General features: G+C 36.4%; 1 protein-coding gene across 13 annotated transcripts in view; it reads right to left on the bottom strand.

The window, feature by feature from the left end:
• Positions 1-12,928, bottom strand: part of Mecom (MDS1 and EVI1 complex locus) — a 544,883-nt gene that overhangs the window by 266,991 nt on the left and 264,964 nt on the right. For all 13 annotated transcript variants that reach the window (XM_071615485.1, XM_071615493.1, XM_071615483.1 and 10 more), the window contains exon 2: positions 9,916-10,253. In XM_071615485.1, the coding sequence (XP_071471586.1) occupies positions 9,916-10,253 (338 nt within the window). The remainder of the gene's footprint in view (positions 1-9,915; positions 10,254-12,928) is intronic.

Raw genomic sequence — 12,928 nt, 5'->3', positions numbered from 1 at the left:
TGCCCACGTCCCATGGGTCTGCAAACACCATACCTATGCATAAGCAAAATCCCAAGTGTGGTTGTTGCAGGAATAAGAGGTGTCAGAGCAGGGGTACCTGCCACCATCTTCGTCTGCATACCTGACCCAAGGAGGAAGTCATCTTTCTGGAATCCACTACTGGGTCCTTGTTTCTGTGCTAATCCCAGACACCAGGTAACCAAAAGATGGGAAAAGATCATATTGGATAAATTCATCTACACAATGTAAAAATACAAAGATAGAAAGGAAGATTCCTGGATTAGGGGGAGAGTGATGAGAATTCTGAGAGAAGAAAGTCTTTGAAAGCTGGTTGTATGAGATGCTAAAAGAGTAAGAGAATGAATGATGGAAATATCTAGGGAGAAGAGAGTTAAGTTTTTCAGGGCATTACAAATGGAATCGCTTTTGATGGTTTTGAAAAATATGTGATTTGTTTTATTTGGGGGTGGGGAATAGAGGTTATTAGGCCTGTTAAAAACATCTTTATTTTGTAGCACTGCCAAGGTAGAACCAACCATAAGACACCTAGATTTTATACAGGTACCAGGTACAGTACTGATAGGTCTGGTAGATTTTCAGATGATCAATTTTAAAAGGTAATAAGTCACACATATTTTGAGAGGGATGGGAGTGTATAAGGGTAGGCAAAGTGGGTTCTTCACACATTGATTCTTCAGTAGATGACACCTACACCTGAATTACTAGGATTAGATTAAGAGGTACAAATAAATTATTTTCTGTCTTTGGCAGCATTTAACTGATAGAATAAAAGCCTGGTCTGAAAGCTGCTGTGATAAATGCTTAATAGCATAATAGGATCTATAGGTGAGTAGCAGATATTGGGAGTAGGTAGCCTTACCAACAATAACAGAATAGACTTCTAATGATTTTTAAACCTGCTTGTCTTGTTCCTGGGTGTGATTTTTCTTCTAAGAAGATACATCTGAGCTCTTAACGCCTTACAAAGTAAAATTCAAAATCTATTGACAATCTTTTAAATAATATTTCAAAAACTCAAGTAACTAGTAATGTAAGCTTTTCGGATATATATTTATTATTAGATTGTGTTTCTCTTTCTTAAATACCCACTGAAGACATTCTTTAGGATCATTAATTCTTTCTTCTCTGCTGAAATCAACTCATTCAAAATTAAAATTAAGGTCTTCACTTCTGATTTCTCCAGCTCTAAGGATTTACAACTTGCTGCATGTACTTGCATTCTCAGTAATAAAGTAAATTTTCTCTAGAATCAATGTCAAACCAGTTAACATTCACATTTTGCCCAAGCAGATATAGAGGAACATAGGCGGAAAATAATACTACTCAAAGATATCTAGTGCAACTGACATAAAAACAGACACACAGACCAACAGAAGAGAACAGAAAGCAGGAAAAGAATCCCACATATATGGAGTTAACTAACTTCAGCAACAGTGCCAACAACAGATAATGGGGAAAGGTCAGTCTCTTCCATAAATGGTACTGAGAAAATTGGATATCCACATGCAAAAAGAAAGAAAAAAGAAGAAAAAGAAGAAGGAGAAGGAGAAGGAGAAGGAGAAAGAAAGAAAGGAAGGAAGGAAAAGAAAAGAAATTGAATAGTTATCTTACACTGCAATAAAAAAAATCAACTCAAAATGGACAAAAGACTTAAACATGAGACTTGAAACTGTAAATCTACAAGAAGAGGCAAAAGTCTCCCATGATATGGGTCTTGGTGAAGATTTTTTTAGATGAGACACCAAAAGCAGAAATAAACAAGGGAACTACATTAAACTAACGAGTTTCTGCACTGCAAAGGAAACAACCAAACAAAATGGGGGAAAAAAAGAAAAAGAAACCTTTGAAATGGGAGAAAATATTTGCAAATCATATACCTAATAAGGGTTAACACTCAACTCAATAGGGGGGAAAAAGAGGACAAAAGAACTGAATAGACATTTTTTCTAAATAAGACAAATAATGGTAAACAAATATATAAAAAGGTGCTCAACATAACCAAGCATTACAGAAATTTAAATCAAAAACTACATGAGATATCACCTCAAACCTGTTAGGATGGTTATTATCGAAAGGTCAAAAGATAATAAGTGTTAGGATAAACAGAAAAGGGAATACTTATACATTGGTATACATTAGTACAGCCATTATGGAAAACAATATGGAGATTCCTCAAAATTAAAACTAGAACTACCATACAAACCAGCAATCCCTCTTCTGGATAGGAAATAAAATAACCATTCAGAAGAAATATCTTCACTCTCATCTTTGCTCACTATTCACAATAGCCAAGACATAGAGTCATCCTAAGTGTCTTTGGAGGTGAATGAATAAAAAAATGTGGTATACAAATATGCAATGGAGGTGAGAGGGAATGGGAGAGAGAAGGGGAATTGCACGGAAGATGGAAGGAGACCCTCATTGTTATACAAAATAACATATAAGAGGATGTGAAGGGGAAGGGGAAAAAAGAAAGAAAGAAATGAGTTACAGTAGATGGGGTAGAGAGAGATGATGGGAGGGGAGGGAGAGGAGGGGGGATAGAAAGGGGATAGGAAGGGCAGCAGAATACAACAGACACTAGTATGTATAAACGTGACTGTATAACCAATGTGATCCTGCAATCTGTACACGTGGGAAAAATAAGAATCCATACCCATTTGAATCAAATGTATGATATATGATATGTCAAGATCATTGTAATGTTTTGAGCAACTAATAAAAAAATGAAGGCAAATATGCAATGGAACACTATCCAGCCTTAAAAAAGAAAGAACTAGGCCTTTTGCAACAACATGGATAAACATGGAGAACATTATACAAATGAAATAAGCCAAGCACAGAAACAATACTGCAGGATCTCACTTGTACATGGAATCTAGAAACCACAAATTAATAGAAACAGAGAGTGAAACTGTGGTTACACCATGAACTGGGAGGTGGGAAACAGGGAGATCTTGGTCAAAGAATACAAACTTGCAGTTATAAGATTAATAAATTCTGGAGACTTAATACACAACATTCTGTCTGGTTAATAATATATTGTATACTTAAAATTTGCTAAGAAAATAGACCATAAGTATTTTCACCATACACAAAAGAAGGTAACTACATGAGGTGATTGTGGTAATCACTTCACTATACACACACACACATCAAAACATGCTGCACATCTTGACTATATACAATTTTTACTTTCCAATTATATCTCAATAAAACTAGAAAAATAAAAAGGTACTGATATATGTCTCTAAAATCCCAATTTATCCCATTTTTTTTGTCAATCATATATTATTTGATTGTCAGTTCCCTGACTCTGCCACAGTCTGTTAGGCATCTTGAAAGTTCAATAGTGTTGTTAGTGGTCTTAATGGATATTCATGCTTCAGTTTATATAAAGATTCCATGTTTCAATACCTAAAACATCACTGCAGAACCCAAAATCAAACTTACAAATGCAAGAACTATTTATTGTAAAATGATATAGGAGGCACACCTTCATTGTAATTCTGCACGTCAGGATTATATTGCTAGAACATAATGTATTTTCAAAACACTGCATCAAAATTATTTAATGAATTTCTGACTCCAGTATAATCTCTACTATTCCTTCCCATCTATTTAACAGAACAGAAGAAAAATTTACTGTCCACTCGTGTCATTATTTTTCTACATATGAATATATATGTATGTTTGAGGAGAGAAAAAGAAAAGCTAAGTTCATACCTGATCAAACTAGTTTGGAGCAATTCTTAGTGAGATGAACACAATAGAGGATTTGGCACACAGTAGGCACATCATCCACTGAGATACATACACTTACAGGGTTTTGTGATGGCCAAAGAGATAGGCAAAAATGGGCTAAATGACAATATTTCAAAGAAGCGAAACTTGACACTATTTTTCCAATGACCTATCTCAGACTATCAAAAACATACCACCCAAATTGTTCTTTGGATTAAAAACAAATTTATAAATCTCTCCTAAATCCTTGTTTCCTTTATTAAATAGGAAACAGTGCTTCCTTTTCAAATAAACCCAGAGTCACATAATTTGACCATCCCAGAGATAATTGAACTTCCAGGAAACAAGAGGCAGAGAGGGAAGAGGAAGAGTTTGCAAAAACCAATCAGTAAAATATAATAATTGGCCTTTGCCTGTTCTAATGACTCTATGCTAGATCTGTATTTTAGCCAAGTTGCTGTACTTGTTTTGAACATTTATTGTGGGTTTCTACCAGCACTCTGCTACATTCGACACCCAATGTTTAATTCTATCCTCACAACAAACTTAATTGAGTAGGCATGGATATTATCCACATGTTACATAAAAATGAACTGAGGGGCAAAGAAGTAACTTTTGCAAATCACTCAACTAGCACACAGAGCCTGCAGGAGGATCCAAGGCTGGAGAGTCTCCCTCCAAGAGTCTGATTCCCTCTGTTCTGCTCTGCCCTGCGGTTCCCATGTGATCACGCAGGTCATCTTTAGAAGGCCACAGAAGAAAGCCTCATCTTGAAACAATGAAACTTAAAAAAAAAAAAAATCCATTCCATAAATAACTCTAAAGTTCAGAACCTCAGAAAAAGTGTTCTATCCCTCACTATTTTCAGGTCCTAGAGACAATCATGTACACTCCAAGTTGTTGAAGGTGACCATCACTATCAAACTCCAGTATTATTTTAAAGGTTCCTTTTTCTTAAACCAATACTGGTTTGAAATAAAATCATAAAGTGCCACTTCTCACATATATAGCTTTTTTTACCTGACCATATTTTGTGTATCTAAATGTCATTTTCAAAAACATCCTATTTCTCTAACATACAAATTTAAGGAATATTCCAACTTACCTTATTTGGAAAATAGATTCAGCTTTTAAAAAAATAAAAAATAATTTAAATAATGTTTAGAAGTGTGGCCTCTGATTCTAATGTTATGTTTGATCTTTCTCTTTTAAACTCTTTTAAGGGACTACCATACTTCTTTACTTAATTTTAATTATCTAACAACTAATGATGTGAGGCAATTGTTATTGATAGATCAATCAAATAAAAAAGCAGGAACCAATGCGTTCCAAGCAATTTCCTTAGAATCACAGTTAGTGGCAGAGGTGGATCTTCAATATACCTCGCTAAATTCCAGATTCTATAGTTCTCCGTGGAGCTCCTTCTGCTCCTACTCCTTGCCTCCTCTTTCAAAGTCAGATGATCTTATATTCATTCTTTCTTTCATATGTCCATTCATTCATTCATTCACTCACTTTCTTCATGGCACAATTACTTGTTGACTGTTTGTTTTATGGACTGAATATTCTTGTCCTCCTCAAATCTATATGATAAAGCTCCAACCCCCAAAGTGATTGCATTCAGAGATAGAACTAGGTAAGGTTAAATTTAAATGAGGTCATAAGGGTGGGCCTCAATCCAATAGGACTAATGTCCTTACAAGAAGAGATACCAGATTGTGCTCTGTGTGTGTGTGTGTGTGTGTGTGTGTGTGTGTGTATATAGATAGATAGATAGATAGATAGATAGATAGATAGATATAGATATAGATATAGATATAGGCTTGCATGCATCTGTCTGCTTCCCCATACTCACATCTAGGAAAGATCATAGGAGGACATGGCAAGGGGGCAAAGCAGTGGCTGTCTCCAAGTCAGAAAGAGAGCCCTAACTAAAAACCACATCAGCCAGAATGTCAATCATGGACTTCCAGCCTCCAAAAATGTGAGAAAATACATTTTTGTTGTTTAATTCCCCCAGTCTATGGTATTTTGTTATGGTAGCCTGAGCATACTAATATAATCTACTTATTTTTCTAAAATATGTTGAGCATTGGGTAGAACCACAAAAATTTGATCAAAGACAAGACATTGCACTAGAAAAATGTAGCCTTGCAAACCCTCTAGGAAATCTTTCCCTATTAGGGAATCTCGGCAAACAATCTTGATACTACATGATATTTTAAGTTCTTTAGTAAATCGATTCACCTTTCCAAGTAGGATAAAATTGTGATTAGAAAGGTCATGGATGGTGACAGAGAAGAAGTGAACTTGAAGAATGAATAGAAGTTTTCTAAGGATGGGCAGGACAAGAGATCTGCAGGCAGGAAGAACTGTGTTTACAGAATGGGGGCTTGATAGAATATAAATTAGACATTGTTGTTGTGGGACAAAGTTGAGTCAAGATCACATATTCTCTTGTCTTGAACAACTAGATACATGTTGTCCAATTTGTAAAAACAGAAAATGCACAAGAAGAGGAGCTGTGTAGAGAGAAAAAAGCCAGAACAGGACTGGCGATAGCAATCATTTATCCAGTGATGGCAGGCTGAGTTTCTGTAGGGGAAATGTTTAGTGAAGAATCTGATGCACAGTAGGTCCTCAATAATTGTTCACTGAACTGGATTTCCTCTATTTTTGAAAGTGCCTAAGATGTTTCTTTTCCTTTAATTCACCATTTTAAAGAAATGAAATAGTATCAAAAATAAAGGTCTTATTAGTTTGAATCACAATTCTCTGTCTACCCACAGAGGATGGTAAGTTGGTTGTTAAAGATGGGCAGATGTGACATGAGGACAATCACAAATGGGAACGCAGGAGCAGGTGAGGTACTCTGTGAAAGTGTCTTTGCTGACCATGATTGGATTTTGTAGTAACAAGGGAGACATCAAAAAAGACCATACTTTATATAGAGTCAAACTCCACTGTCCCTTACTCGGTATCATGCGCCAAAATCACAAAAAGCTCTCTGGTCACCTCCACAGCAGACAAGTCAGAATCAATAAATGGGATGGATTCAAACTAAAAGTTTCTTCTCAGCAAAAGAAACCATCTGTGAGGTGAATAGAGAGCCTACATCTTGGGAGCAACTCTTTACCCCTCACACATCAATAGAGCACTAATCTTTAGGGTATACAAAGAACTCAAAAAGCTAAACACCAAAAAAACAAATAACCCAATTAATAAATGGATCAAGGACCTGAACAGACACTTCTCAGAAGAGGATATACAATCAATCAATAAATATATGAAAAAATGTTCATCATCTCTAGCAATTAGAGAAATACAAATCGAACTACTCTAAGATACCATCTCCAGTCAGAATGGCAGCTATTATGAAGACAAACAGTAAGTGTTGGTGAGGATGCAGAGAAAAGGGCACACTCATACACTGCTGGTAGGACTGCATTGGTGTAGCCAATATGGAAAGCAATATGGAAATTCCTTGGAAAACTGGGAATGAAACCACCATTTGACCCAGCTATACCACTCCTCAGTCTATACCCAAAGGACTTAAAAACAGCATACTAGAGGGATATAGCCACATCAATGTTTATAACAGCACAATTCACAATAGCTCAACTGTGGAACCAACCTAGGTGCCCTTCAGTAGATGAATGGATAAAAAAAAAATGTGGCATATATACACAGTGGATTACTACTCAGCCATAAAAGAGAATAAAATCATGGCATTTGCAAGTAAATGGATGGAGTTGGAGAAGATAATGCTAAGTGAAGTTAGCCAGTCCTAAAAACACAAATGCCAAATGTTTTCTCTGATATAAGATGACTGACTCATAGTGGGGTAGGGAGGGGGAGCATGGGAGGAATAGATGAACTCTAGATAGGGCAGAGGGGTGGGAGGGAAAGGACTGGGGCAGGGGTTTAGCAAAGATGGTGGAATGTGATAGACATCATTAGCCAAAGTACATGTGTGAAGACACGAATTGGTGTGAACATACTTTATATATAAACAGAAATATGAAAAATCATGTTCTATATGTGTAATAAGAATTGTAATGCATTCTGCTGTCATTTATTTTTTTTTTTAAATCAATTTTTAAAAAAAGGTGAGGGTAACCAGTAAAAAGGGGAAGAACACTACCAAGTTGGCATCAGCTGAATACGTGAAAGAGAGTGATAGAATGCACAATCTTTGGCCAAAACATCACAAACTATTTTACAAAGGCATCTTGAATTCAAGGTAATAAAAACAACTCAGTTTTGACATAATGAAAGAAATCCTTTTACATTTCTCAAGGTAAATATTTATGTGTGTATATGTTGAAGACATTTGACTCCAAGGAGGAAAAAAATAATTATTTTTAAATTTCCTCTAAATGCAGAATTTTCCCCAGGTTCATCCCCCAATCCATAGGTATTACGTTTAAAGAGGCACAGTCCTGCATTTACCAACCCTGTAACTGCAAAATGATTCCATTATTAAGCCTCGGTTTATACCAAGCCGTCTGGGTAATCTTGACCAGAGCTTCACTTGTTGTTTAACTCTGGAGATTTTGTAATAAAAGTTTAATGGGTTACTTATTATTAGAATGTTTATAGCCATTATTTTAAGGTGAGCAATAATGACGTAAAGTTCATACGCATTTGGTTTAAAACGCATTCAACTCACATATCAGTTAAGCTACAGTGGTTTTTAAAAAAAATCTCTTATCAATACACGTGGCTGAAGGTAGTGTAGCTAAACCACAACTTAGCTGGGGCTGCAGTTGTGGCTGCAAACAAGATTAAGGAAGCATTTCTCACTTGCAATCATATTAAATCCTGATCTTAACTTTGGGCATCTCAGAATTTGGATGAGAGTTGTTTTCATTATGACATTTTGAACAGATTTCACAAGAGGACGCATATAAAGCAAGAGGAGAAAAAGTTGGAATTAAGTCCTCCAGGCACTGCATATTTATTTCTATTTAAAAGCTAACCAGATATTCTATTAATGATCATAAATATTAAGAGAACATATCAAAATAAATCTAGTTTATCTGATTTCTGTCTACCTGAATTACTATGAAACCAAAGGTCAATCACATCTCCAAAAACACCTTTTTACCCATGCAGAAATTGCCTCCAAGTTTTTAGCTGTAGACAAGATTTTCCAGAAATGATGATGCTGGGGATTTAAACACTAAGGTTTTCAAATTACAAAAATAAATAGGAAGTATGTGTGTATCAATATAAATATAGAAACACACATGTAAACAGTTTCCTTTTACTTTCATGTATATAAAAATATGACTGTACACACAAAAAATGCATAGATCTGTTCAAAAAATTATAAATGCAAGAGAATAACAACCTCTCCTTATTGAAATAAAATTCATTTAGACGTTTTGTAATCAGACTGTAACTTCTAATTCTTAGCTATTGCCTGATGGGTTCTATGAGAAGTACTGCTGAAACCAGCAACGGATTTTCAGAACCATTTCATGCTTGAATTATTCGTTCAATAGATTTGAATATAAAGAACCATCACAGATTTCAGCATTGAGTACATGATACCCATTCTAGAAGCATGCAGAATCAAAGCACAGTTATCAAAAAGAAATGAAGTATATTAGGACACAGAGCAATGTGAAAATGCAGGATGGAAGAGAACCAAGTTTGACACATAGCCACAAAACAGAGAAAATGATCAATCCCCCAAGCCTCTTCCTCCTACAAAGAGATAAAATACAATAAACACGGCATGTGATTATGAGGTTTGCTAATGTCATGTGCTATTTAAGATAGCCACATCTGGCATTTCAAAATGTTAACTATAAAAACATATTCTATTTTGTTGGTTTATTTCAGTTCCAAAAAAAAAAAATGGGAAACGTGTGCTTGTGTACAAATATAAATATATAAATACACAAACATTTTGCCCAATTTATTCGATGGGGTTCCCTTTTATTCTGCTATACCTTTAAGTAACACATTGTTTCTCTCAAAAAGTGAGCTTGTAAAGGAGTTCATTCTTAAAGACCTATTTGAAAACATTGCAACAAATGGAACTTGCTTACTTCGAGGACACTTAAATAATTTAACTTTTTTTTTTCTTTCTACATATCTGAATATGTAGATATGCATAGACTCAGAATATGTTCTTACCTCCCATCCACAACTGGGGTCTTTCAGGTTTGACCTCTGTTCTCCCACATAAGGCCCAAACTTTTCACCCACTTCAATCTTCCTTTTGGTCCATATTCCTAGTCCCGCTCCAGGCATATTTGACTCTCGCAGTTCAAACTCAGCAGGAATGGGGATGTCATCAGGGATGTAGATGGGAGCCTTGTAAGGAGAGCCCTCCTTGGGGGTAAACACGTCGCTGGATGTGGCTGGAGAGCATGGTTCTTGAATGTTGAGGGAGGGAGTGCCAGCTACTCCGTCTGCATCTGGCATTTCTTCCAAAGGTATTTCAGGGTAATTGCCATATACACACTCATTACCTGTGAATAAATAAGAACTTATGACTTCCTACTGATACAGAGAGACACAATTCCACCAGGGTAGACACCTTATTAGGTTGTTCTTCTGCAAAGGCTAAAGAGGGAAGACCATTCCCCAAATATGCGTTCCTTATAAATCTCTATTGTTCACAGGTGGCAGAGGCAATAGGGATTATAGTCTCTGTGGTTTATCTGTAGTGAATCCACAGATCAGATGAACTAATCCTTCACTGTCAATACCCACAGGGGCCAGCTCCTTCCATTACACACCTGGGAAATAATCAGCAGCTTAATTTTCAGACTGAATAAAGTAGACATGAGAAGTAAACGTGTGTTTACTCCAAAATCATCCCAGGTTGGGAGCTGACAAGAACATAGAGTTTAGCAGAAAGTTTTATCAATCCCTGGTATCTTGGAACAAATGCAAGAGAGCTGTCAAAGGTTCCAAAGGCTGCCATGTACACAAGGCTTTAATTTGGGTGGGAAATTATTCGCTGGAATTTTAGTCTTTGTTTGTCCTTTCCCTATTTTTTTCCTTTCTCATTTCAAACACTTCACCAAGCCCTTGGTATTTCCTTGCCTCAGTAACCTATGCTGAGCAAAAAGTCAAAGTTACTCAGAGCTAGTGATTTCTCTGGACATTTGCAAAAGCTAAAATCTTTAAAGAAATTAAGTGGATTTTTCTAGAGCAAGGAAGAAAAGGAGGGGTGCCTTAGGGTGCACCAAAAAGAGAAGAAAAATTCCTTCAGACTAAGAAGTGATAAGGATCAGAGGCCTCTGCATGAGCAATGTCTCCTGGGGAGGTGGGAAGACCTTGGAGGGGACAGACAGCAAGGTAGAGCAAATAGGAGCCAGCACTGTGCACAGACTCCCAAGCCTTCCCAAAGCAGCACAGCATACACCTGAAGTAAATAGATTCTCTGTGTGCGACCTCAGGGCCTTTACGACTCAGGGGTTGGGGTGATGGAAAGAATTATGGCTGAGCTTGTCTCTTCTACCATTGAAGGGGATTTCAGTTGTCTTGAATGAATACGTGTTTCTTTTCCACCAGGATTATGGACTGAAAGTCATACTTGATTGGTTTGAACTTTCAGGAAAAGAACTAAGAAAAATGGGTCAAAATTATAAGGAGACAGATTTCAACCGGAGCCATCCAAAGGTAAGATGAGTGAATTCCGTTCAAATCCCAGGGGTTCTTATATAGCAGATAACCACAAGTTAGTGTCAATATGAAGGAATTTCAGCTTCAGGTTGATGACTAGACAGGTAGACTTAATGATATACCAACCCTGCAGTTCCATGAATTATTAAGGTCGCCCAAGATAGTTTACTGTGATGGAGGGTAGAAGACATGAGTTCTAGCTCTAATTACTTTGCTAATTGATCGTAGAAATTAACTACACTGTTCATTAACAATTGTCCATCAAATCCAGACTCCTGCTTCTGCAAGATTTATCAAGTACAAAATGATGTTATATGCAAAAGATCTTCTAATGAGGTGATAACCAGTTTGGTTTTAACACTGAGATGTCATTAAAAACTAAACATATGACAGAACTCCAAGACCCAAACTTATGGTAACTAGGTCCTCAATGTGCAAACTAATTTTCTTTGGAGTTCAGCATATGTCCAAAGCTTGACATTAACATCTGCTCCCACATCCCGTCTCTTGCCCACTTCCCTATTTCCATTAAGAATATTGTCTTTCCCGTGATTCTCAATGTTTGGGGCTTTAAAATAACATGAACATTTTCTCTTCTTTACCTTACAGTCTATTCAGTCACGAAATGAAAAACATTTCCTGCAAGATTTTCACCTCCATCCAGTTCTTTCAATCCACATTTTCACACCTGAATTTTCTAATGATCCTCTTATAGGACCTCCAGAATAATCAGCCTCTTTCCACTGTCCCTCAACACTGAGCCTATACAGTGCTGCTGATTTATCTTTCTAGAAAACCTGTCTTCCTGTTCAACAGACTCCAATAATTCCCCATGTCTGCAGGTAAAGTGTAAAACTCTTTGGCTTGGGGAAAAAAAAATAATCTATCTCATTTTTAAGTCATACTCCCTTCCTGATCCTCAACACTCCTCAACAAGAGCTCCTGAGCCACAATAAGCTGATCTCTTTCTTGTAAAGTTGTGATCATTTTTTCTTCAGTTCTTCCTGCCTGGCAATCCTACCTCTGGAGTTCATCTGCCCAACCAGCTCCTAACCATCCTCCCAGATCCAGTTCTAACTTGTCCCTCCCCATCCCATTTAACATGAATATCCCCTTTTCTTGAATTCTTACATAATTTCAACCATCAGTTTGGCAATTAAATTGTGTGCATTGCTGCTTAGGGTTTAATGCGTATGGTTGTTTTATTCCCAACTAGGAAATAGCCCTTAAAAAGAGGTGTTAGAATTCTCACTTCTTAGGAATTCTCCAAGTGATCTGCATATAGGTGTTTAATGAATACTTGTTAAATAGATAATTAACCTAACATATAATTTTATTGAGCTATGACACCAAATCAATATTTTTCTGCCAAATATAGGAAACTATGTTGATCCTGAAAAGCACTTTCAAAGCATAGAAATAGAATACAGCAGATTAGACACTTTGCTGCAAACCCAACATCAAAATGAACTATTTTAACAATGCCCCAAAGAAATATTATCAGAGAAATTCA

This window comes from Marmota flaviventris, chromosome 8 (genome assembly GCF_047511675.1).
Source record: "Marmota flaviventris isolate mMarFla1 chromosome 8, mMarFla1.hap1, whole genome shotgun sequence".
NCBI classification, from domain to species: Eukaryota; Metazoa; Chordata; class Mammalia; order Rodentia; family Sciuridae; genus Marmota; species Marmota flaviventris.
Note: the sequence above shows the minus strand (reverse complement) of the source record. Positions and strands in the feature narration are given on the sequence as shown.